A 23,557-nucleotide genomic window follows, 5' to 3' on the forward strand; every position below is an offset into this window, starting at 1 on the left:
CGCTCCTCCCCGGTGTCCCCTCCCCCCTACCCCTCCCGCTGCAAAAAGCCAGCAGGGGGCGCAGCGGGGCGGCCTTGGCGGCCCGGGGAGGCGGGGCGGGCGGCGGCCGCGTCGGGACCGGCCGCGATGGGACCGGAGGCGGCGCGGGCGGCGGCGGCGGCGGCGCAGACAAAGGCGCGGGCGGCGCGGAGGGCGGCGCGGAGGGCGCGGGCCCGGGAGCCAGGGAGCGAGCGGGGCGCCCGGCAGCGCGGAGTCAGCGCCGCGGGGGCCGCACCCGACCCGCGCCTGGACACTCGCGGGGCGCCGACCCGGCAGGGTGAGCCCGGCCGGCCGAGCCTGCGCCGGGAGCGCGGGGGCCTCGAAGTCCCAGGGCCAAGGGGAGGTCGCGGGGGGTCCCCAGAAGTTCCGGACCCGGGGACTGGGAGCGGCTCAGGGGGTCCCCAAGTTCCAGGGCTGGAGGGAGCGCGGGGGTCCCGAACTTCTGGATTCGGGGTCGGAGAGGGGACTGCGCGGGAGGTTCCCAAAGTTCTGGACCCGGCGTTGCAGGAGACTGCGAAGGGGTCCCCAAAGTTGCGGACCTGGGGTGGGGTACTGGCGTGGGAGGGGTCCGGACGTCCCGGACCCAGGGACTGGAGGGATGGCAGGGGGTCTTCGAAGTTTAGCAGTCTGGGACAACGCGGGGGACCCGGGTCCCGGACCTAGTTAGAGAGGAGACAGGGAGAGAGTCCCCGGAGTTACCGACCTGGGGTTGGAGGAGGCAGAAGAGGTGTCCCCCGAAGTTCTTGACCCAGAGACAGGGGGCGTCGCGGGAATCTCGGAAGTTCCAGGGGCAGGGCACACGTCCCGGAGTTGGGGCGCGCACTGGGTGTCCTCCTGCCTCGGGTGGGGATGGAATCCTGAATTAATAGTAACCCCCAGTTCTCCAGACTGGGGTACATGGGATGGGGCCTCATCCACCGGCCAGATTGGGGATCCCGGGCACCGGGCGGTGTCGGACCCCCCTCCGGGAGCCCCGTGGCCGGCGGCATCCGAGGCGCATGACTAGTTGGTGAGTAACTTTCCCCAAACGCTGCAAGTCGCAGCAGGAGCTGCCGGACCGGAAGGGCCTGGGTTCCGGGGACCCCTGTGTTCCCTAACTCCCACCCGGCACAGGACCCGCCCCCTTTCCAGGCCAGAGCTGCCGCCCCACCCCCACTCAGGGGCTCCGGTTTCAGACCCTGTGACCAGAACAGCAGCTGCCCAGGACAGGATGGGGGGGCATCCCCCCTTTGACCACAGAGGCCGCTGGGCCGGGGCCTCCCCTCCCCCACCTGTCTTCCCCCTCCTCCAAACCCCTCCTTGGTCCCCTGCACATTCGGGGTTGCTGAATGGCCCAATGGGGAGGTTGGGGAGCCCTGGTCTCCCAATGTGGATTCTGCTCTGCCCCCCATGGTGGGCACTGGGATTGGCTGTTTGTCTACATCTTGTCTTTTTAACTTGGCTGGGGACTCCCTGGGGATTTGGACTCTCAACTTCAAGGTGTGCCTCTGCCCTAGGGTGGGAGCTGCGGGGGGTGGGGTCCCTCTGCAGGATGTAGTGGGGAACTGGTCTCCTGGTACTACACACCTCTCAATGCCCCACTTTTTGATGGAGAGCCCCACTCTGGCCAGTCATGGGTGAATGTGGTGGAAAGAATTCAGCAGAGATTTGGCTTCCACAGTTCAGCCCAGGATGGAGGGGACCTCACGGGGGTGCAATAACCGGGACAATGAGAAATTTACATCTGGATGTCAGCGGCCACCAGGCTCCTCTCAGAGGGCCATCTCCTGTACAGGGTGTTGTGGGGGCTTCCCCCAGACAAAGAAAGATGAGGTCTGCTTGGTCTGAGTGATCTATAGCAATTATCTTGCCTTTTTGTTTCTTTTTATAATTTCTTTCTTTTTTTGAGACAGGGTCTCGCTCTCTTGTCCAGGCTGGAGTGCAGTGGCATGACCATAGCTCACTGCACTGCAGCCTTGACCTTCTGGGCTCAAGCAATCCTCCCACCTCAGCCTCCCAAGTAGCTGGGACCACAGGCACATGCCACCACACCCGGCTAATTGTTTAAATTTTTAGTAGAGATGGAGTCTCGCCATGTTGCTCAGGCTGGTCTCGAACTCCTGGGCTCAAAGAGTTCTCTTGACTCAGCCTCCCAAAGCACAGGGTGTACTTTGGGCCTTTCCTGCCTTTTTGATTGAAAGTTCCATGACGGCACACCTGGTGATGGGTTCTGAGGTGGAACCTGCTTGGCCTCAGCCTGGCCTGAGGGACACTCATAGTCCCTGCTCTCTCCCTAGGGGCCAAAGCAGCGCTCCTGCCACCTCTCTGGCTGCCCCCTAGAGCCTGCCCATCCCGACCTGACCAATGTCCACAGCCAGGTGAGCTCCCACTTCCCCCAGCCCGGGCCCTGAGCTGTCTAAGGGGGTTGCCTGGCCCCCACCAAACGCCCTGTCCCCATGCAGGGAGCAGCCAATCTTCAGCACACGGGCACACGTGTTCCAGATCGACCCGGCCACCAAGCGAAACTGGATCCCGGCGGGCAAGCATGCACTCACTGTCTCCTATTTCTACGATGCCACCCGCAATGTCTACCGCATCATCAGCATCGGGGGCGCCAAGGTCCGGGTGGGGTCTGGGTGGGGAAGAGGCACCAGGAGTCCTGGTGACAAACCTGGGTCTAGTGGCTGGCTTGCTGTGTGCCCAAGGGATGGGAAACCCTGAGCCTTCTGTCTCCTGAAATGGTTCAGAGTAAAGACCTTCAAGACCCTAATACAAGGTGATACCTGGGGGGTTTCATGTTTGTTATTATCTGTCCCATCAACCTTGAACTTTGTTCCCTGACCCCAGGCCATCATCAACAGCACTGTCACTCCCAACATGACCTTCACCAAAACCTCCCAGAAGTTCGGGCAGTGGGCGGACAGTCGCGCCAACACCGTCTACGGCCTTGGCTTTGCCTCTGAACAGCATCTGACACAGGTGGGCCGGGTGAGGGGGAAAGTGGAGGGAATGGATGAGGCTGGGCCCAAGTCTTCTGGGCTCAATTTGGGATCTTGGGCAGGTTCTCTATCTTCCGATCTACAGGATGGGATTGTAGGATGAGATGAGACTGAAGCCCCTTTAAGGTTCACTGGTTTCATTCCTAGTTCGTTTTTCTGTTTGTTTGTTTTTTGAGATGGGCTGGAGTGATCTCGGCTCACTGCAACCTCTGCCTCCCAGGTTCAAGCCATTCTCCTGCCTCAGCCTCCCGAGTAGCTGGGACTACAAGAGTCCGCCACCACGCCTGGCTAATTGTTTGTATTTTTAGTAGAGACAGGGTTTCACCATATTGGCCAGGCTGGTCTAGAACTCCTGACCTCAAATGATCCGCCTGCCTCGGCCTCCCAAAGTGCTGGGATTACAGGCATGAGCCACCACACCTGCTCTTGAGTCCTAGTTCTACTTCCTCTAGCTCTGATTTTGGACACACCCTGCTCCTCTTTGGGACATCAAATGGGTGGCTGGCCTGGGCTGGGCACTTTCCCACATGCCCTAGCAATGCCTTCATCCTCACCTCCCTCCACCCTGTGCCATCTCTATACTTCCATTATTATCTTTATCCACGGTTTTGTTGATGATGAGTGCTTTCACGAAGATCTTTTTTTTTTTTTTTTTTTTTTTGAGGTAATGCCTTGCTGTTCCCCAGGCTGGAGTGCAGTGGCGCGATCTCGGCTTACTGCAACCTCTGCCTCCCAGGTTCATGTGATTTTCCTGCCTCAGCCTCAGAGTAGCTGGGATTACAGGCACCTGCCACCTCACCCAGCTAATTTTTGTATTTTCCATAGAGATGGGGTTTGGTTGGCCAGGCTGGTCTTGAACTCCTGACCTCAGATGATCCACCCGCCTCGGCCTCCCAAAGTGCTGGAATTACAGGCATGAGCTACCACACCAGGCCTTCTTTATTTTCTTCTAGAAGCTTTAGAATTTACCTTTCTTGGCCGGGCGCGGTGGCTCAAGCCTGTAATCCCAGCACTTTGGGAGGCCGAGACGGGCGGATCACGAGGTCAGGAGATTGAGACCATCCTGGCTAATATGGTGAAACCCCGTCTCTACTAAAAAATACAAAAAACTAGCAGGGCGAGGTGGCGGGCGCCTGTAGTCCCAGCTACTCGGGAGGCTGAGGCAGGAGAATGGCGTAAACCCGGGAGGCGGAGCTTGCAGTGAGCTGAGATCCGGCCACTGCACTCCAGCCTGGGCGACAGAGCGAGACTCTGTCTCAAAAAAAAAAAAAAAAAAAAAAAGAATTTACCTTTCTTTTCTTTTTTTTTTTTCATCCCTCCCTCCCTTTTTTTTTTTTTTTTTTTTTTTTTTTGAGACGGAGTCTCGCTCTGTCGCCCAGGCTGGAGTGCAGTGGCCGGATCTCAGCTCACTGCAAGCTCCGCCTCCCGGGTTTACGCCATTCTCCTGCCTCAGCCTCCTGAGTAGCTGGGACTACAGGCGCCGCCACCTCGCCCGGCTAGTTTTTTGTATTTTTTAGTAGAGACGGGGTTTCACCATGTTAGCCAGGATGGTTTTTTTTTTTTTTTTTTTGAGGTAATGCCTTGCTGTTCCCCAGGCTGGAGTGCAGTGGCACGATCTCGGCTTACTGCAACCTCCGCCTCCCGGGTTCAAGTGATTCTCCTGCCTCAGCCTCCGAGTAGCTGGGATTACAGGCACCTGCCACCTCACCCAGCTAATTTTTGTATTTTCCATAGAGATGGGGTTTGGTTGGCCAGGCTGGTCTTGAACTCCTGACCTCAGATGATCCACCTGCCTCGGCCTCCCAAAGTGCTGGGATTACAGGCATGAACCACCACACCAGGCCTTCTTTATTTTCTTCTAGAAGCTTTAGAATTTACCTTTCTTTTCTTTTTTTTTTTCATCCCTCCCTCCCTTTTTTTTTTTTTTTTTTTTTTTTTTTTGAGACGGAGTCTCGCTCTGTCACCCAGGCTGGAGTGCAGTGGCCGGATCTCAGCTCACTGCAAGCTCCGCCTCCCGGGTTTACGCCATTCTCCTGCCTCAGCCTCCCGAGTAGCTGGGACTACAGGCGCCTGCCACCTCGCCCGGCTTATTTTTTGTATTTTTTAGTAGAGATGGGGTTTCACCGGGTTAGCCAGGATGGTCTCGATCTCCTGACCTCGTGATCCGCCCGTCTCGGCCTCCCAAAGTGCTGGGATTACAGGCTTGAGCCACCGCGCCCGGCCCCCTTTTTTTTTTTAACAAGATCTTGCTCTGTTGTCCAGGCTGGAGTGAAGCAGTGTAATCATGACTTACTAAAGCCTCGAACTCCTGGGCACAAGGGATCCTCCCACCTCAGCCTCCTGAGTAGCTGAGACTATAGGCACATGCCACCATGCCTAGCTAATATCTTTATTCTTTATTCTTATTTTTATTTTTTGTACAGACAGGATCTCACTATGCCATCCAGGCTGTTCTTGATTCCTGGCCTCAAGCAAGCCTCTCACTCTGGCCTCCCAAAGTGCTGGAATTACAGGCTTGAGCCACTGCACCTGGACAATTTACCTTTCTAATTTAGGTCTTTTTTTTTTTTTTTTTTTTTTTGGAGACAGAGTCTAACTCTGTTGCCAGGCTGGAGTGCAGTGGCTTGATCTCGGCTCACTGCAACCTCTTCCCCCCAGGTTCAAGCAATTCTCCTGCCTCAGCTTCCCAAGTAGCTGGGATTACAGACATACTACACCTGGCTAATTTTTGTATTTTTACAAAATTTTTGTTTTTTTAATTTTTGTATTCTTAGTAGAGACAGGGTTTTACTATGTTGGCCAGGCTGGTCTCAAACTCATGACTTCAGGTGATCTGCCTGCCTCAGGCTCCCAAAGTGCTGGGAATACAGGTGTGAGCCACTGTGCCCAGCCTAAAAAATTATTTATTTATTTATTTATTTATTTAATTAATTTATTTATTTTTTGAGACGGAGTTTTGCTCTTGTCCCCCAGGCTGGAGTGCAATGGCACAATCTCGGCTCGCTGCAACCTCCACCTCCTGGGCTCAAGCAATTCTCCTGCCCCAGCCTCCCAAGTACTAGGATTACAGGCGCCTGCCACCATGCCCAGTTAATTTTTGTGTTTTTAGTAGAGACGGGGTTTCACCATGTTGGCCATGCTGGTTTAGAACTCCTGACCTCAAATGATCCACCCGCCTCGGCCTCCCAAAGTGTTGGAATTACAGACCTGAGCCACTGCACCCAGCCTGAAAAAAAATTTATTTATTTATTTATTTTATTTTACTTTATTTGAGATGGAGTCTTGCTCTGTTGCCCAGGCTAGAGTGCAGTGGCCCAATCTCAGCTCACTGCAAGCTCCGTCTCTTGGGTTCACTCCATTCTCCTGCCTCAGCCTCCCAAGTAGCTGGGACCACAGGCATCTGCCACCACACCCGGCTAATTTTTTGTACTTTTAGTAGAGACGGGGTTTCACCATGTTAGCCAGGATGGTGTTAGCCAGGATGATCTCGATCTCCTGATCTCGTGATCCGCCTGCCTTGGCCTCCCAAAGTGCTGGGATTACAGGTGTGAGCCACCGCGCCCGGCCAAAAATTATTTTTAAACAAAGGAAATTTATTTTAAAACCAGGGTAGAGGGGGGAAACATATCCTATTCTAACTGGAAAACTGGTATTGCTTGTCATAAATAGGTGGTAAATGTAAACATGTAAGCATTTTATACAACAAAAACAAGAATGGGATGACTACTTTCTCATTGACTTCCGATGTCTCTCAGAGCCTGAAACCTAAAAAAATAAAATTAAAAAAAAGGAATAATAATAGGTGTTAAAGACAGATTAGCACCCACCTCAGGCTGTCTTTGTTGAAATAGCCCTGATAAAGATGAAAAGGGGCCCGAAGTGTTGGCTCATACCTGTCATTCTCACACTTTGGGAGGCCAAGGTGAGTGGATCACGGGGTCAGGAGTTCAAGACCAGCATGGCCAATATGGTGAAAACCCCTCTCTACTAAAAATACAAAAATTAGCGAGGCGTGGTGGTGCGGGCCTGTAGTCCCAGCTACTCAGGAGGTTGAGGCAGAAGAATCACTTGAACCTGGGAGGCAGAGGTTGCAGTGAGCTGAGGTGGTGCCACTGCACTCCAGCCTGGGTGACAGAGCAAGATTCCATCTCAAAACAAAACAAACAAAAACGCTGGGTGCTGTTTGGGAGGCTGAGGCAGGAGGATCACTTCAAGTCGGGAATTTAAGACCAGCCTGGCCAACATGGTGAAACCCCGTCTCTACTAAAAATATGAAAATTAGCCAGGCATGGTGGTGCATGCCTGTAATCCCAGCTACTCAGGAGGCTGAGGCAGAGGCTGCAGTGAGCCAAGATCATGTCACTGCACTCCAGCTTGGACAACAGAGCAAGACTCCATCTCAAAAAAAAATAAAAAAAAAAAAAAGGGAAAGGGCCATTCTGGGGAACATGGCTAGACCCTGTCTCTAGAAAAAATTAGCCAGGCATGATGGCACATACCTGTAGTCCCAGCTCCTTAGTGGAGGGATAAGTTAGAAGGGTCACTTGAGCCAGGGAGGTCAAGTCTGCAGTGGGCCGAGATCATGCCACTGCACTCCAGCCTGGGTGACAAAGTGAGACCCTTTCCTAAAAAGAAAAAGAGGAAATGGGAATTCCTTTCCCTTTCTCAGTGTGGCCCAATGTATTTAAATGCCACCTCTTGATCTCATGCCACTTGCCCACCCACCGTGGTTTATCATTCTTCAAACTTTCCTTCTTCCAAGGTGTGTGATAAGGGGATGGGTACCGTTCAGAAGTTACGGGGCTGTCACTGGGTGATGGTGACCTGTTTGGGAGGATGGGCCGGGGTTTTACTGTCTTTTCCTCCCCACTCCCTTAGTTTGCTGAGAAGTTCCAGGAAGTGAAGGAAGCAGCCAGGCTGGCCAGGGAGAAGTCTCAGGATGGCGGAGAGCTCACCAGTCCAGCCCTGGGGCTCGCCTCCCACCAGGTCAGCACTCCCTACTCTCCTATGCCTGCCTGGGCACCTGTGAGTCAGCCAGGTGCTCAACTGATATTGGGGGACCTCGATATTGGGAGACCAGGGCACTGTGCTGGTCCTCAAGACCCAATGCTTCTAGATGACCTAAAGTTAGACCCATGGCAGGGACCACGGAGGAGGGGTGTGGAGTGTGTCATAGAGGGTCTGGACCTTGCCTGGGGCCGGCGGGGTGCACCCAGTAGGTGCCGGTAGCAAAACCAGCTCAGGCCCGGTGCGGTTGTGATCCTAGCACTTTGGAAGGCCGAGGTGGGCGGATCACGAGGTCAGGAGATCGAGACCATCCTGGCTAACATCGTGAAACCCTGTCTCTACTAAAAAAAAATTAGCGGGGGATGGTGGCGGGCGCCTGTGGTCCCAGCTGTTCGGGAGGCTGAGGCAGGAGAGTGGCATGAACCCAGGAGGTGGAGGTTGCAGTGAGCTGAGATTGCGCCACTGCACTCCAGCCTGGGTGACAGAGCAAGACTCCGTCTTGGGAAAAAAAAAATCAGCTCAGATGGCAGGATGGAAGACTAGAAATTGAAATGCTAAGTGTGGCCGGGCACAGTGACTCACGCCTATAATCCCAGCAATTTGGAAGGCTGAGGTGGGAGGAGCACTTGAGGCCAGGAGTTCAAGACCAGCCTGGCCAACATGGTGATACCCTGTCTCTACTAAAAAATACAAAAATTAGCCAGGCGTGGTAGCATGCACCTGTAGTCCCAGCTACTCGGGAGGCTGAGGCAGGAGAATCGCTTGAACCCGGGAGGTGGAGGTTGCAGTGAGCCGAGATCGTGCCACTGCACTCCAGCCTGGGTGACAGAGCAACACTCTGTCTCAAAGAAAAAAAAGGAAAGAAAGAAATGGCTAAGTGTGCGGCAGAACAACTGTCCCTGCGTGTTTTCCCACAATAATTTAGTCAGCTTTACTTATTGAGCACCTGCTGGGTACCAGGTCCAGGGCTGTGCACAGGGGTTGCAGAGATGAAAAAAAGCAGTCTGTTCTCTGTCTACCCTCAAAGCCAGTGGTCCAGGCAATGGGGTTGCTCCTGAAATACGGATTCAGCCTGGGCTGGACTTCCTGCTGACATCCTAAACGGGATGTTGAAGTTCGGCCGCAGGGAGCTATTCGATTGTCCCCCTCCCCTACTTTACAGTTCCAAGTATCTTGGTTTAGACTAACCTGCATCAGACTTGCTCCCGGGAGTGGTGAAAGCCCAGGAAGGCAAGGTTGAGGGCGTGGGCATAGAACTCCCAGCCTAGGGGCCATAGGGAGCCATGGAGGGTGCATGAGGTGGGGAGGGACACACTTGGATCCTGTGCTGTGAAGGACCTGCTTAGGGTGTGTAGGTCAATTGGACCCCCAATGTGACGACCCCAGTCACATCAGCCTTGATCCCAGCTGATGTGGGGTCGTGACCTACTCTTCCCCATGCACAGGTGCCCCCGAGCCCCCTCGTCAGTGCCAACGGCCCTGGCGAGGAAAAACTGTTCCGCAGCCAGAGCGCTGATGCCCCCGGCCCCACAGAGCGCGAGCGGCTAAAGAAGATGCTGTCAGAGGGGTGAGGGGAGGGACTTGGGGCGTGGAAGGGGCGGGACTTGGGGCGTGGCAGGGGCGGGGGTCGGGGTGGGGGATGAGGAGGCGATTCTCGGAAGCCAAGGGAGTGCCAAGGATCTAACTGTGGACCCAAGACCTGGGGAAGGGGATGAGGATCTGGATGCTGCCCCATCCAGAGCCGACCCCGCCCCTACCCTGCGTTGGCCACGCCCCTCCGTATTAACCCCACCCCTGTCTCGCTGCTAACCTCGCCCAGTCTATGCCTCTGTGGGTTTAGGATAACCCTGGGGCGCCTCCCCACCCCGACCACGCCCCCATCGACTGAGTCTCCCCAAACTCCCATCCCTCCCCCGCCATTCCGACAGTGTCACTGGGTAGATTCCACGTGCCCCCTTCTTTGACTCAGTCCTCGACAAGACTCCGCTTCTGCGGGACTGTCCCATCCCCAGGCTCAGCGCTCAGTGTCGCCACGTCCCCAGCCTTGCGTGGCCGTGACTCAGTCCCCCACCCCAGAGCTACACCACCTCTGGCCCCGCCTCCTAGCCTAGCATTGCCCGTGACTCCGCTCCAGCCTAGCACCACCCACCCATGGCCACCCCCCCAGCCCAGCATTGCTGCTGACTCCGCCCCCAACCCAGTGCCACCCCACCCTGGCCCCGCCCCCTGGTCCAACCTCGCGCCCGACTATGCATCCTCGCCAGCCTTGGCCCTGACCTAAGCTCAGAGCTATCCCACCCCTGGCCCCGCCCCAGCCTAGCATTGCCCGGATTCCACCCCCAAGCCCGGTGTCACCCCCTGCCGACCCTCGTGTTCCTGCAGCTCCGTAGGCGAGGTACAGTGGGAGGCCGAGTTTTTCGCGCTGCAGGACAGCAACAACAAGTTGGCAGGCGCCCTGCGAGAGGCCAACGCCGCCGCAGCCCAGTGGAGGCAGCAGCTGGAGGCTCAACGTGCAGAGGCCGAGCGGCTACGGCAGCGGGTGAGGGTACCCCTCCGTCCGAGAGACCCCCACCTGGCCCGGGCAACTGTGGAGGCCATGCCTCCGCAGTTCCCATCTGCCCTGGGTTCATGGACTGGCTGTGTCACCTCAGCAGGTCATTGACCCAGCCTCAGTTTCTTGCTCTGTAAAATGGGTCTGAGACAATGCCAACCTCAGAGGGTGATCAGACCCTGAAGTCCAAGCTGTGCAGAGGGGGTGGTGGCACCGGAGGGAGTTGGGTGCTTGGTCCTGGGAGTGGCCAGACAGGAGGCAGATTTCCTAGAGGTTGGGGGAGCAAGGGAGAGTGCAGATGGGGGCGTCAGGGGCTGCTGTTCCTGTCCCACAGGTGGCTGAGCTGGAGGCCCAGGCAGCTTCAGAGGTGACCCCGGCCAGCGAGAAGGAGGGGCCGGGCCAGGGCCAGTCACTGGAGCAGCTGGAAGCTCTGGTGCAAACCAAGGACCAGGTGAGTGCCAAATATGCTTCCCGGGCCTCACCTTCCCTCACCTCCTCCGGGAAAGCCAGGACCCCCGCAACAGACCCTGGGAACTGTTTTCCTCTAGGAGATTCAGACCCTGAAGAGTCAGACTGGGGGGCCCCGTGAGGCCCCGGAGGCTGCCGAGCGTGAGGAGACTCAGCAGAAGGTGCAGGTGTGTGTGGGCACCAGGAGGTGGGGTGACGGTGGGTGACAGTCACCTCAACAGTCAGGACAATATCTACCTAAGACGATAGAGTATTGGGAGGCCCAGGCCCGTGGAAGGCCTGATGCCCAGCAGGTGCCGTGTGAACAGTGGCTATTGGTACAGTTTCATATCCATCTATGGGTTCAACAAGCAATGTTTGAGTCCCTGCTGCATTGCCATGCCAGACCCCGTCAATTCCTCCTCTTCTCAGCCTGAAGTCACAGAGCTTGCACTGGAACCAGGTCTGGCTTGGCTTGGCTTTTTTTTTTTTTTTTTTTTTTTTTTAAATTCTTCTAGATGGAGTCTCGCTCTGTCGCCCAGGCTGGAGTGCAATGGCACGATCTCAGCTCACTGCAACCTCCACCTCCCGGGTTCAAGCGATTCTCCTGCCTCAGCCTTCTGAGTAGCTGGGATTTCAGGCACCTGCCACTACACCCAGCTAATTTTTTGTATTTTCAGTAGAGACAGGGTTTCACCATGTTGACCAGGCTGGTCTCGAACTCCTGATCTCATGATTTGCTCACCTCGGCCTCCCAGAGTGCTGTGATTACAGGCGTGAGCCACTGCGCCTGGCCTTGGCTTAGCTTTTGCCAAAGGCTTTATGTGAGAAATGTTCATGGGGCACTTTTTTTTGTTTTTGAGACAAAGAGTCTCACTATGTCACCCAGGCTGGAGTGCAGTGGCATGATCTCAGCTCACTGCAACCTCCACCTCCTGGGCTCAAGCAATTCTCCTGACTCAGCCTCCAGAGTAGCTGGGACTACAGGTGCACACCATCATGCCCAGCTAATTTTTGTATTTTTAGTAGAGATGGGGCTTTACCATGTTGGCCAGGCTGGTCTTGAACTCCTGACCTCTGGGGATCCACCTGCCTCTGCCTCCCAAAGTTCTGGGATTACAGGTGTGAGCCAGCTAGCTCAGGGGCACTTCTTGTGAGTCCAATAAATTCAGATGTTAAAGGACCGACTTCCCTTTCGCCTGTATTCCTAGCTACTTGGGAGGCTGGGGTGGGAGAGTTGCTTGAGCCCAGGAGTTGGAGGCTGTAGTGAGCTAGGATGGTGCCACTGCACTCCAGCTGGGGCAACAGAGCAAAACCCTATTTCTTAGAAATGAGGGCAGAAACTGGGCCCCTGGGGGTGGGGTGGGGGTGTGTGCATTTTATTCCTGGTGTGATGGGTACCCTAGGATGGCTTTGGGCAGAAGAGGGACATGAAGGTGGTCAGACTCTGGACGCCTCGGGCAGGACTGGTGATTTGTTGGGGCCCCCAACCCTGCCCACCCTTTCCTGGTAGGACCTGGAGACCCGCAATGCGGAACTGGAACAACAGCTGCGGGCGACGGAGCGCAGCCTGGAGGAGGCACGGGCAGAGCGGGAGCGGGCGCGGGCCGAGGTGGGCCGGGCGGCACAGCTGCTGGACGTCAGGCTGTTTGAGCTGAGTGAGCTGCGTGAGGGCCTGGCCCGCCTGGCTGAGGCCGCGCCCTGAGCCGGGGCTGGTTTTCCATGAACGATTCTGGCCTGGGATGTGGGCCAGGCTGCAGGTGGCATAGTTGGACCCATTTGTCCTGGAAAGGGACTGGGGGTCCCAACTTAGCCCTGGGTGGGCCGGGCCGGGCTGGGGTGGGCCCCAGCCGGCTCTGGCTGTTGGCAGCTTGGGGGCTGTTTTTGAGCTTCTCATTGTGTAGAATTTCTAGATCCCCAGATTACATTTCTAAGCGTGGCTGTGTCTGTGTGGTATGTGGGTATCTGGGCACCTAACATATCGCCGGCCCCTTTCCCTGCCTTTTTGGGTGCCCCTGCATCCATGTGGCAGTTGTAAGCCACTTGCAGATGAAGGGTGAGACTTGGAGTCCGAGGGGGGTGCCCAGGTCACACAACCAGGAACGTGGCTCTGGTGTCTCTCTGCCTGTCCCCTTGGGCTTAGCCCATGTTGTCTGGCCAAGTTTGGACTTTCATTGCTCCTTCACTCAGGCTACAACCCCCAGATGTGGCCAGGTGGGTGGTGAGGGAAGCACATAGCTGCGCCCATTTGGCACAGGACTGACCTCACTGAAACCTCACAGCCACCTCTGGAGAGCAGGACAGTTGCTATGCCCATTCTCCGGAGGAGGAAACTGGAAGCCCAGAGAGGGGCTTCAGGACCCAAAATCCCAGGTCATTCGAGCAGGTGGTTTGTCTGCAAAACTTAGGGCCTGCCTGGTGGAAACGGACATGAAGCACCAGCAGCCGCACCCCACCTCTCCTGTCCCCCTGCTCTTCCAAAGTGAGACTAAGTCAAAAGACCCGTTTATTGAGCACCTCCTGTATGCGGCACCCCTAAGGGGTGACTTTGGGTCGGGGTCACAACCTCCGCCATGTTCTTTCTTCCTCTGCAGCCTGAATCTTGGCCAAGGCTCAGGGAAGGGGCCAGCCAGTGGTTTCGGGGCAGAGGAGCAGGGCCCACACAACACGAGCGCCCACGGGTTCCACTGCGGGGCACTGGGTAGACCCCCAGGAAGGGCTGCTGCCCCCAAGGAAGTTTCCTCCGACCCTCAGCTCCATAGAAGAGTCTAGGACTGGGCAGATGGCTGTGTGGGGCTCAGGCAGGGCCCTGGGAGGGGACTGGGCCTGAGTGGGACCCAGGTGGGGCCCTGGGTGGACGCCCCTTGTGGCCAACCCTGCCGGCCTTCTGTCGCTTCAGCGTCTCCTCCACCTTCTCCTTGAAGCGCCGGTTCTTCTGCTTGATCTTGGCCAGCTCGGCCTTGCGCTTGGCCTCCAGGTCAGGATCCTGGTACAGAGAGGACCAGGGGACGGCTGAGCTGGCGACCCGACCCAGGGAACCTAGCCACCCACCCCTACCTGTGGGCTCGGCCCTCACCTTCCCCTCCAGGATCAGCTGCTTCCGTTTGTTGATCTCCTTTTTTTCATCAAAGTGGGCCGCCTCCAGTTTCTGGTGGAGGGAAGTGGGGTAAGGAGATGCTGGTCATGGAGGCCCCACCTGGAAGGGAGCACCACCGGCTCCGGAGAGCACTTTAGTCCCCGCCCGCCTCTGACACTCACGATCTCACACTCTCTTCGCACCACGTTGACCTGTGTGAGGATCTGCAGCACCTCGGCCTCTTCCACGGAGAATTCCTCTAGTTTCTTCTCTATGGGGACAGTAAAGCCGGGGGTGGGGGTGGGGAGGAGACGTGCCATGGAATGGGAGTTCAGCCAAGTAGTGAATTCCCCATGCTGTGGGGTATGCAAGGCCATCTGGGGTCATATCAGGTAAGGGCCAGGTGGGCAAGATCAGGGATTTCTGAGCTAAGGAAGGTATGGACCGCTGTCTTTCAGTCTCACTGTCGCCCAAGCTGGAGTGCAGTGGCACTATCTCAGCTCACTGCAACCTCCACCTCCCGGGTTCAAGCAATTCTCGTGCCTCAGCCTCCCTTTTTTTATTTTTCGGTGTTAGTAGCATTATGAGTTTAACCATGAATATTGATTTCTTGGAAACAGTGTCCTTTAAAGTCCAGATATTTCTTGCTTTCTCTTTTTTTGAAGACAGGGTCTTACTCTGTCACCCACGCTGGAGTGTGATGGCTCAATCACGGTTCACTATAGCCTCTGCTCAAGCAATTTTCCAACCTCAGTCTCTTGAGTAGCTGGAACTACGGGCGTGCGCCCCCATGCCCGGCCAGTTTCTGTACTTTTTTGGAGAGGCAGGGTTTCTCCATGTTGCCCAGGCTGATCTCAAACTCCTGGGCTCAAGTGATTCACCCACCTTGGCCTCCCAAAGTGCTGGGATTACAGGTGTAAGCCACCGTGCCTGGCCTTCAAGTCCAGATGTTTCTTTTTTTTTTTTCCTTTGAGACAGAGTCTCATTGTCCCCCAGGCTGGAGTGCAATGGCGCGATCTCGGCTCACTGCAACCTCTGCCTCCTGGGTTCAAGCAATTCTCATGCCTCACCCTCCCAAATAGCTGCAATGACACGCGTGTGCCACCACACCTGGCTAATTTTTGTATTTTTAGTAGAGACAGGGTTTCACCGTGTTGCCCAGATTGGTCTCCAACTCCTGGGCTCAAGTGATCCGCCCACCTCGGCCTCCCAAAAGTGCTGGGATTACAGGCGTGAGCCACTGTGCCCGGCCAAGTCCAACTGTTTCTAAATTTCAGGATAGTCTATGCAGTGATCAGAGATACCTTAGGAAGTGTCTCTGTCTTGGCTGCGTATGAAACTACTCCTAGAGGTTTTTAGCAGGCCCAGGCCCTGTCAGTGGGGCCTCTGACATCTCAGGGGCCTTCCACACACCACAGTCTGAGAAACCCAAGTCCCCTCCTGACTCATGTGGCTTTCAGCTGCTGGCGGCAACTATGGGAAGTTTGTTTCAATAAATGGGCAAAAGAACTTCTTTAGGGGGTGCCTCGGGAAGGAATCCCAGCCTAAATCTGCTCATGGGAGCAGGCTGGCTGGTGTCTGACAGGGGCGAATGGGTCTCACCCTGAGGCACCCACCTCTGCCCACCCCCCCCCCCCCCTCCACCCACCCCTCCACCGCACTCACTGATCTGCTCCTCAATGGCGTGCACCAGGTGGATGTCGTACTGTGTCACCAGCGTGATGGCCTGACCCTGCCGCCCTGTGGGAATGTGCCAGTTATCTGCTATGTGCTGGGGGTCAGGACATGGGGCGAATAAGGGCAGATCCTGATGGCTACGCAGCTCAGGGGTCCTCCTGGAGATGCTGAACAAGGGCTTGGGCTTGGGAGGGATCAGCCCAGTGTGTCTGGGCTTGACCCCAAGCGAGACCTCTGTGTGGAGGACAGGTCGCTGGTGAGAGGCAGTTCTGCCTGTCTGGCCTTAAACAGCAGTTAGTTACTGCCTGATTTCCCTTTTTGGCTTGGCTGCCAGGGAACCCAGTCTAAGTAATGCCAGCCATTAGCCCCGACAGGCCTCAGACCAAGATCTCTGCTTGCTGTTTCTGTGACGGTGACTAGGGCCGAAACTGCACTGATGGCAGACCAGGTCCGGGACCCTCATGGCAGACCCACGTGGACGTCACTGTTCTCATTATCCGCCATGTGAGGTCTGGGGAGTGGCAGTGACCTGCCCAGCACTACAGGGTCAGGATAGAAGGTCCAGGTCCAGTTTGACCCCAGCAACCACATCTTTCCTGTCTCGAGAAGTGAGAGCATCTCATGGACACCATGGCCCTCCCTGACAAGGCAGCAGCAAGTAGTGGGGGCTGGGGCTGTATGTGTACCCTCCCAGGAGGCAGACCCACGCTGCTCAGTTCATCACCTGGCTTGGGTGAAGGCAGCACCTCACTGGCGTTTCCTTTATTTTATATTTTTATTTTATTTACTACTTCTTTTTTTTTTTTTTTTTTTTTTTTTGAGACGGAGTCTCGCTCTGTCGCCCAGGCTGGAGTGCAGTGGCGCAATCTCGGCTCACTGCAAGCTCCGCCTCCCGGGTTTACGCCATTCTCCTGCCTCAGCCTCCCGAGTAGCTGGGACTACAGGCGCCCGCCACCTCGCCCGGCTAGTTTTTTGTATTTTTTAGTAGAGACGGGGTTTCACCGTGTTAGCCAGGATGGTCTCGATCTCCTGACCTCGTGATCCACCCGTCTCGGCCTCCCAAAGTGCTGGGATTACAGGCTTGAGCCACCGCGCCCGGCCACTTCTTCTTTTTTTTTTTTTTTGAGGCAGAGTCTCACTCCATCGCCCAGGCTGGAGTGCAGTGGCACAATCTCGGCTCACTGCAAGCCCTGCCTCCCGGGTTCATGCCATTCTACTGCCTCAGCCTCCCCAGTAGCTGGGACTACAGGCGCCCGCCACCATGCCCGGCTAATTTTTTGTATTTTTAGTAGAGATGGGGTTTCATCATGTTAGCCAGGATGGTTTCGATCTCCTGACCTCATGATCTGCCTCCCAAAGTGCTGGGATTACAGGCGTGAGCCACCACGCCTGGCCTTTGTTTACTTATTTATTTAGTTAGTTATTTTTTGAGACAGAGTCTTGCACTGTCACCCAGGCTGGAATGCAATCGTGCAATCTCTGTTCACTGCAACCTCCGCTTCCCAGGTTCAAGCAATTCTCCCGCCTCAGCCTCCTGAGTAGCTGGGATTACGGGTGCCCTCTACCACACCTGGCTAATTTTTTTGTATTTTTAGTAGAGACAGGGTTTCACCATGTTGGCCAGGCTGGGCTCGAACTCCTGACCTTGTGATCTGTCTGCCTTGGGCTCCAAAAGTGCAGAGACTATAGGCGTGAGCCACCGCGCCTGGCATTCTACCCTACCCTACGCTTTCTTTTTTTTGAGATAGAGTTTTGCTCTTTTTGCCCAGGCTGGAGTGCAATGGTGCGATCTCGGCTCACTGCAACCTCCTGGGTTCAAGTGATTCTCCTGCCTCAGCCTCCCGAGTAGCTGGGATTCACCTTTGCTTTAGAAAGGACAAGTCTCCAACTTGCAAACATGGCCCCGAGTAGCTCTCATCTGTGGGCTGCACCCTACCCACGTCCTACCACCTGAATTTGCTGGGCAGGCTGGAGGGACAGGGGCCCAAGGCCCGGCCTCCCCCTCCACCACTCACCTGCACGGGCCGTCCGGCCAACTCGGTGGATGTAGATCTTGGGGAGCCCGGGGGTGTTGTGGTTGATGACCACCTGTACCGTAGGGATATCCAGGCCCCTGGAGGGAGACGTGGCTGGTCAGCTCCACTGTCCATGTGGGGAAACCGAGGCTAGGACTCACCCAGGGTCACTCAGCAGGGAGGCTGGGGCTGCCTGACATGCCTGAGGCCAGCCTTCTCATCCATGGGGCCTTGTAGTAAAAGAGGGAGTGCCCTTGGCAGGGGACTGAGGGCTGCTCACCGGGAGGCCACGTCTGTTGCGATCAGGATCCGGTAGATGCTGGATTTGAACTTGGCTAGGGCAGCAAAGCGTTCTTTCTGCACGGGGTTGGGAAGAAAATTGGGAATGAGTGAAGGCAGGTTTTCCGTGTGAGGCCTGGGGACAGGGTGGAGGCCGGGACAGTCCCCCAGCCGTCCATTGAGGAAGGTGGCCATGAGAAGTCAGACCGGGACAAATGAATGACGGCTAAAAGAGATGTGGTCAGGGAGGGTCGCCTGAGCTGCGATATTTTGGGACCAGAAGAGACCAGGCGGCAGGAAGAAGGCGCCCGGCAGAAGGAAGGATCGGGGCCGATGTCTGAGGCCGGGAGGTGTCCCAGGGTGAGGCTGGCGGGCCCCGGGGTCGCTTCACCTGCTTCATCATGGAGTGAAGAGCCACGGTGGGGAAGCTGAATTTGCGCAGCATCATGCACAGGATCTGGCAGGTCCTGGCGGGAAGGATGGGCCTGTCAATCCCTCCAGCTCTCCGGTTCTGGGAAGGTGTTCCTGCCCCCACCCGCCCCTGAGACACCTAGCACAGTGGCGCCATGAAGCTTACAAAGGAGAGGCAGCAGGCCAAGCATGGTGGCTCACGCCTGTAATCCCAGCACTTTGGGAGGCTGAGGCGGGTGGATCACTTGAGGCCAGGAGTTCAAGACCAGCCTGTCCAACATGGCAAAACCCTGTCTCTACTAAAAATACAAAAATTAGCCGGGCATGGTGGTGCATGACTGCAGCCCCAGCTACTCAGGAGGCTGAGGCAGGAGAATTTAACCCAGGAGGCAAGGTTGCAGTGAGCTGAGATTGCGCCATTGCACTCCAGCCTGGGGGACAGCATGAAACTCTCAAAAAAAAAGAGAAAGAGGCAGGATGAGGGTTGGCACAGGCCTTGCCTGCCTGATATACTCTCTGCTGATCCCTCCCTGGAGCTGGAACTGACAAGAGCTGGCCCTGGGACTGCAGGGCTGGAAACGGATTTGCTAGGGGTGTTCACTGTTACCAAGAAGGCCGAGAAGGAGCCAGCAGAGGAAAACAGAGTAGAAACGGGGGCACAGGGAGAAAGAACGGGGACCGTCACGTAAGCTGCTGGATCCTGCCGTGCCTGACAGCCACCCTACAGCCAAACTTTTCTCTTTTTTTTTTCCTGAGATAGTCTTGCTCTGTCCCCCAGGATGGAGTGCAGTGGCACCATCTCGGCTCACTGTAACCTCTACCTACCAGGTTCAAGTGATTCACCCACCTCACCCTCCACAGTAGTTGGGACTACAGGTGCTCACCACCATGCCTGGCTAATTTTTGTATTTTCAGTCGAGATAAAGTTTCACCACATTGGGCAGGCTGGTCTCGAACTCCTGACCTCAGGTGATCCGCCTACCTCAGCCTCCCAGAGTGCCAGGATTACAGGCGGGAACCACTGCGCCCAGTCCCAACTTTCCTCTTCTGGGAGGTAACACATTTAGAGCGCCTTGACTTCTGCCCTTCTATCCTGGCTCATGCTGGAAGAGTCTCCAGCTTCTCAGTGATCTTCCCAAACAGCTCAATGGAGAAGATGTGAACTGCCCTCCCCAGGGGTCTCTGTCTGCGCAGACGCACACCAGGCCTGTTAGTTGTCACAGCTTCCTCTGAGACGGGACTAGAGGCCCAGGAAAGCTCAGCGACACCCCCAGAACACAGCAAATGGGCTGCTCAAACAGCCACTTGCAGGGGTTTCCTGGACCTTCCATCAAGGGCTGGTCTGAGGAACCCCAAAGCCCGGCTGCACCTTCAGATGGGGTGACCTTGGCTCCTTGAGGAAAGCCCCCGTGACCTCCAGGCTGAGCAGAGCTGAGACTGTGTCCCAGACCCAAGACGCTGGCCACCTCCTCCTTTGAAGGGCGATGGGAGGGGAGAGGCGAGCCCCGCTCACTTGCACGTGTTGGTGAAGATGATAATGGACCAGTCCTCATGCTCATCCTGGAAGCGCTGGATCAGGTGGACCAGGTAGGCGTCCTTGACCTTCTCGGGCACCAGCAGGTAGCGCTGATCCAGCTGCTCCACGGTGCTCACCCTGGGGATGGACAGGTAGACCGCACGCCTCAGTGTCCCTGCCTGTAGGATGGAGCTGCCCTCCCCACACTGTCTGGGCTGTGGACTCACGGGGCCTGTGCCTCCCAGAAGAAGGGCTGGTTGGTGGCCAGGCCCTGCAGCTCCCGGAGTGTGTCGGTCAGCGTGGCGCTGAACAGCAGTGTCTGCCTCCGGGCCGGCACAGCCGCCAGGATGGCCTCCAGGTCGACGGTGAAATCAGTGCAGCCCTGTTCCAGCAGCCGGTCTGCCTCGTCCATCACCTGCCGTGCCAGTGGGGGCAGGGGTGAGGGTGTCGTCCATGGCCCCAGGTCTTGGCCATCCCTGAAACAGGCCTCTTTGAGAGGCGTGGACATGGACCCTAGGCCCTGGAGTACCCTCCTTCCAAGGGAGGCCTGCCCCTCCCCCAAGTCTCAGCAAGGCCCTACCCCCAAATAACATTGCTAGGACTGGGCCCCCTCTTTTTGGTCCTTGAATGGTCCTTGTCACTGTTCCTAGCATTTTACTGGAAAGTCTAAGGAACATACGTTTCCTAAATGGATGACATGGTGCCCCAGACTCTGATGCTGGGACTGGAGGCTCCGAGTCCAGCTCCTGCAGTCTGCAGGGGCAGGGCGAACTCACCAGGAAGCGGATCTTCTTTATACTGAAAGTGTTGGAGCTGCGCAGGTGATCTGCCAGGCGCCCTGGTGTGGCGATGACCACATGCGGTTTTCGGGAGAGCTCCAGTGCCTGGGCCACCATGTCTGGGAGACAGAGTATGAGAGGCAGGGCTGGGCGGGTGGTCCAAAGCTGCTGAGGTCCCATGCTGGGGCTTCCCCCGCCTCCCAGCCCCTGTACCCATGCCACCGACGATGATGCAGTCTTTCAGCCCTAGAGGCTTCCCCAGGACCCGGAACTGCTCTGCGATCTGGTAGGCCAGCTCCCTGTGGGTGTGAAGGGGCCAGGCTGGGTCAGGTAGTGGTTCTGGGCCTGCCCCCCATTCCCCTCTCCATCCCCAGCGTTCCTCCCTGAGCCCCCAGGCTCCTGACTTGCCCCGTCCTGTTCACAAAGGCTCTGATGCTGAGCCTTGGAGGCTGTTGTGGCCCCTGCCCCCTCGCCAGGCTCAGCCTGGAACATCCCTCCTCACCAGCCCAACCCAAACTGGCCTCAGCATCTCTTCCTACCCCAAACCCGCGCCTTCCCCCAGTTTGCCTCTCAGCAGTGGCCTCACCACCAGCCAGTTGCCTCAGCCAGAGGGTCTCAAGCATCAGCCTCCTCTCCTCCTCTCTGTCCCCAACCAACTCTGTCCCAGCCTCTCCCTGGCCCATGACCTTTCCTGCTCACATACCCCCAGAATCAATTCTAACCCTCCGCCAGGCATTCAAGGCCTTTCTGAGACTGGCTCCAATATGCCCAGGTCCCAATACCCTTTCTGCTGCCTGCCCCTTCCTCCCTTCCTCCCTTTCTGTCTTTCTTTCTTTCTGACGGAGTTTTGCTCTTGTTGCCCAGGCTACAGTGCAATGGCGCGATCTTGGCTCACCGCAACCTCCGCCTCCTGGGTTCAAGCAATTCTCCTGCCTTGGCCTCCTGAGTAGCAGGGATTACAAGCATGCGCTACCATGCCCAGCTAATTTTTTTGTATTTTAGTAGAGATGGGGTTTCTCCATGTTAGTCAGGCTGGTCTCGAGCTCCTGGCCTCAAGTGATCCGCTCACCTGGAGCTCCCAAAGTGCTGGGATTACAGGTGTGAGCCACTGCACCCGGGCCATCTTATTTAATTCTGCAGGACCCCTAAGAAGCGGGTAGCAAGATTTTCATCCTCGTCTCACACATGGGAAAAGGGCGCTCAGAGAGGGAAAGGTGCTTGCCCAAGAGAACACAGCTGGTTAACCCATACCCAGGAGGCCTGCTGGGGGCTCACCTGGTGGGTGTCAGGACAAGGCAGAAGATGCCATAGGGATCCTCAGAAAGCTTCTGCAAGATGGGAAGGACAAACGCTGCTGTCTTCCCACTGCCTGTCTTGGCACAGCCCAAGCAGTCCCGACCTGGGTTGAGGACAAAGCAGCATCAACACCCTCCATGTGTGGACAGCTATTCCACTGGGCACAGTGTACAAGAGCTTACATTTAGTGAGCAGTCACTGTGTGTCAAGTCCTGTGTGCCAGTAAGCCTTTTCCATTCTGGGCATACTGACCACTTTCCACTGGCAACGGACAAATCCTAGGAAGGGGAGACCATTATCGTCTCCATTTAACAGAAAGGAAAACTGGGTTTCAGAGACCTGCCCAGGACACACAGTCAGTGAGTAGCAGGCTGGACTGGAACCCATATCCATTTGACCTGAGATGCCCACAGCTTCCCACCACCTCATTCTAACTCCCTCCAGGAGCACATGAACTTGGGGAACCCAGAATTCCCTTCCCTCATAGGCATCTTGTGCTCCCTGTTGACCCCTTCATTTGTTTATTTAATCCCTGACTTGTCACGTCTTAGGCTTCCTGTGGGCCTCTCTTTAATGGCCAAACTGGGTTGCGCTAGAGGAGCAGAGAGAAGACCTGCTCCTAGAGGAGCAATCACAGGACCAAGGAGTCCTGGATCTACCAGCAATTCTGAGAGCCTCAACTTCTTTTTTTTTTTTTTTTTTTTTTTTTTTTTTTGAGAAGGAGTCTCGCTCTGCCGCCCAGGCTGGAGTGCAGTGGCCGGATCTCAGCTCACTGCAAGCTCCGCCTCCCGGTTTCACGCCATTCTCCTGCCTCAGCCTCCCGAGTAGCTGGGACTACAGGCGCCCACCACCGCGCCCGGCTAATTTTTTGTAGTTTTAGTAGAGACGGGGTTTCACCGTGATAGCCAGGATGGTCTCGATCTCCTGACCTTGTGATCCGCCCGTCTCGGCCTCCCAAAGTGCTGGGATTACAGGCTTGAGCCACCGCGCCCGGCCGAGCCTCAACTTCTATTTGTAAAATAAAAACAGCAGTACCAGGTCTGCAGGATTTTGCGATACTATCGATTAGTCATTCATCAAACCCTCCCTGTGCTGAGACTATGAAAATTTCAGAGATTACATCAGTTGTGTACGGACATAAAGCGACTCGGTCATGCAAGCTAAATGCCAACACTGTCCAGTCGGCCTCCGGAACCCCGGATCTCCTGTAACGCCAGAGGTTACCCCTCGCCTCGTGGAACCGGAATGAGCAAAGGTTGCGAGAAGGGAAAGGGGTCGAGAGGAGCGGAGACGCCTCTTGGGGAAGGCACCGAGCCATACTCACCCTCCAGGATGGCGGGAATGCAGCCGAGCTGCACGGGCGTGGGCTGCTTCAAACCCAGCTGCCGACATTGTGCCACTAGCCACGACGACAGCCCGAGCTCCGCGAAGCCTGACATCCTTGTGACCAGCCGTGTGGTGGCCCATGTGATCCGCGCTTCCGGCG

The 23,557-nt window shown here is 56.3% G+C and overlaps 2 protein-coding genes across 3 annotated transcripts; one reads left to right on the forward strand and one right to left on the reverse strand.

Annotated features, from left to right (window-relative positions):
• Positions 1-152: 152 nt before the first annotated feature.
• On the forward strand, positions 153-12,961 carry HOMER3 (homer scaffold protein 3). The gene is made up of 10 exons (XM_007995850.3): positions 153-316; positions 2,316-2,396; positions 2,481-2,637; positions 2,866-2,997; positions 7,896-8,003; positions 9,470-9,591; positions 10,407-10,563; positions 10,910-11,026; positions 11,124-11,210; positions 12,536-12,961. Exons 2-10 carry the CDS (start codon positions 2,383-2,385, stop codon positions 12,725-12,727), a joined length of 1,086 nt encoding a protein of 361 aa, XP_007994041.2. The 5' UTR covers positions 153-316; positions 2,316-2,382; the 3' UTR covers positions 12,728-12,961.
• Positions 12,962-13,515: 554 nt separating this feature from the next.
• DDX49 (DEAD-box helicase 49) lies at positions 13,516-23,554 on the reverse strand. 2 transcript variants are annotated; one of them, XM_037992086.2, is made up of 13 exons: positions 23,396-23,554; positions 22,051-22,174; positions 20,989-21,074; positions 20,773-20,894; positions 20,224-20,411; positions 19,994-20,134; positions 18,461-18,536; positions 18,071-18,147; positions 17,791-17,888; positions 15,764-15,838; positions 14,281-14,369; positions 14,099-14,170; positions 13,516-14,008 (listed from the first exon to the last, which is right to left on the reverse strand). In XM_037992086.2, exons 1-13 carry the CDS (start codon positions 23,508-23,510, stop codon positions 13,820-13,822), a joined length of 1,452 nt encoding a protein of 483 aa, XP_037848014.1. In that variant the 5' UTR covers positions 23,511-23,554; the 3' UTR covers positions 13,516-13,819. The 2 variants fall into 2 exon arrangements, with proteins under 2 accessions (XP_037848014.1, XP_007994031.2); XM_007995840.3 differs by lacking the exon at positions 22,051-22,174 and having other exon boundaries at positions 23,396-23,553.
• Between the last annotated feature and the right edge of the window lie 3 nt (positions 23,555-23,557).

This window comes from Chlorocebus sabaeus, chromosome 6, assembly GCF_047675955.1.
Source record: "Chlorocebus sabaeus isolate Y175 chromosome 6, mChlSab1.0.hap1, whole genome shotgun sequence".
In the NCBI taxonomy this organism is placed as follows: domain Eukaryota; kingdom Metazoa; phylum Chordata; class Mammalia; order Primates; family Cercopithecidae; genus Chlorocebus; species Chlorocebus sabaeus.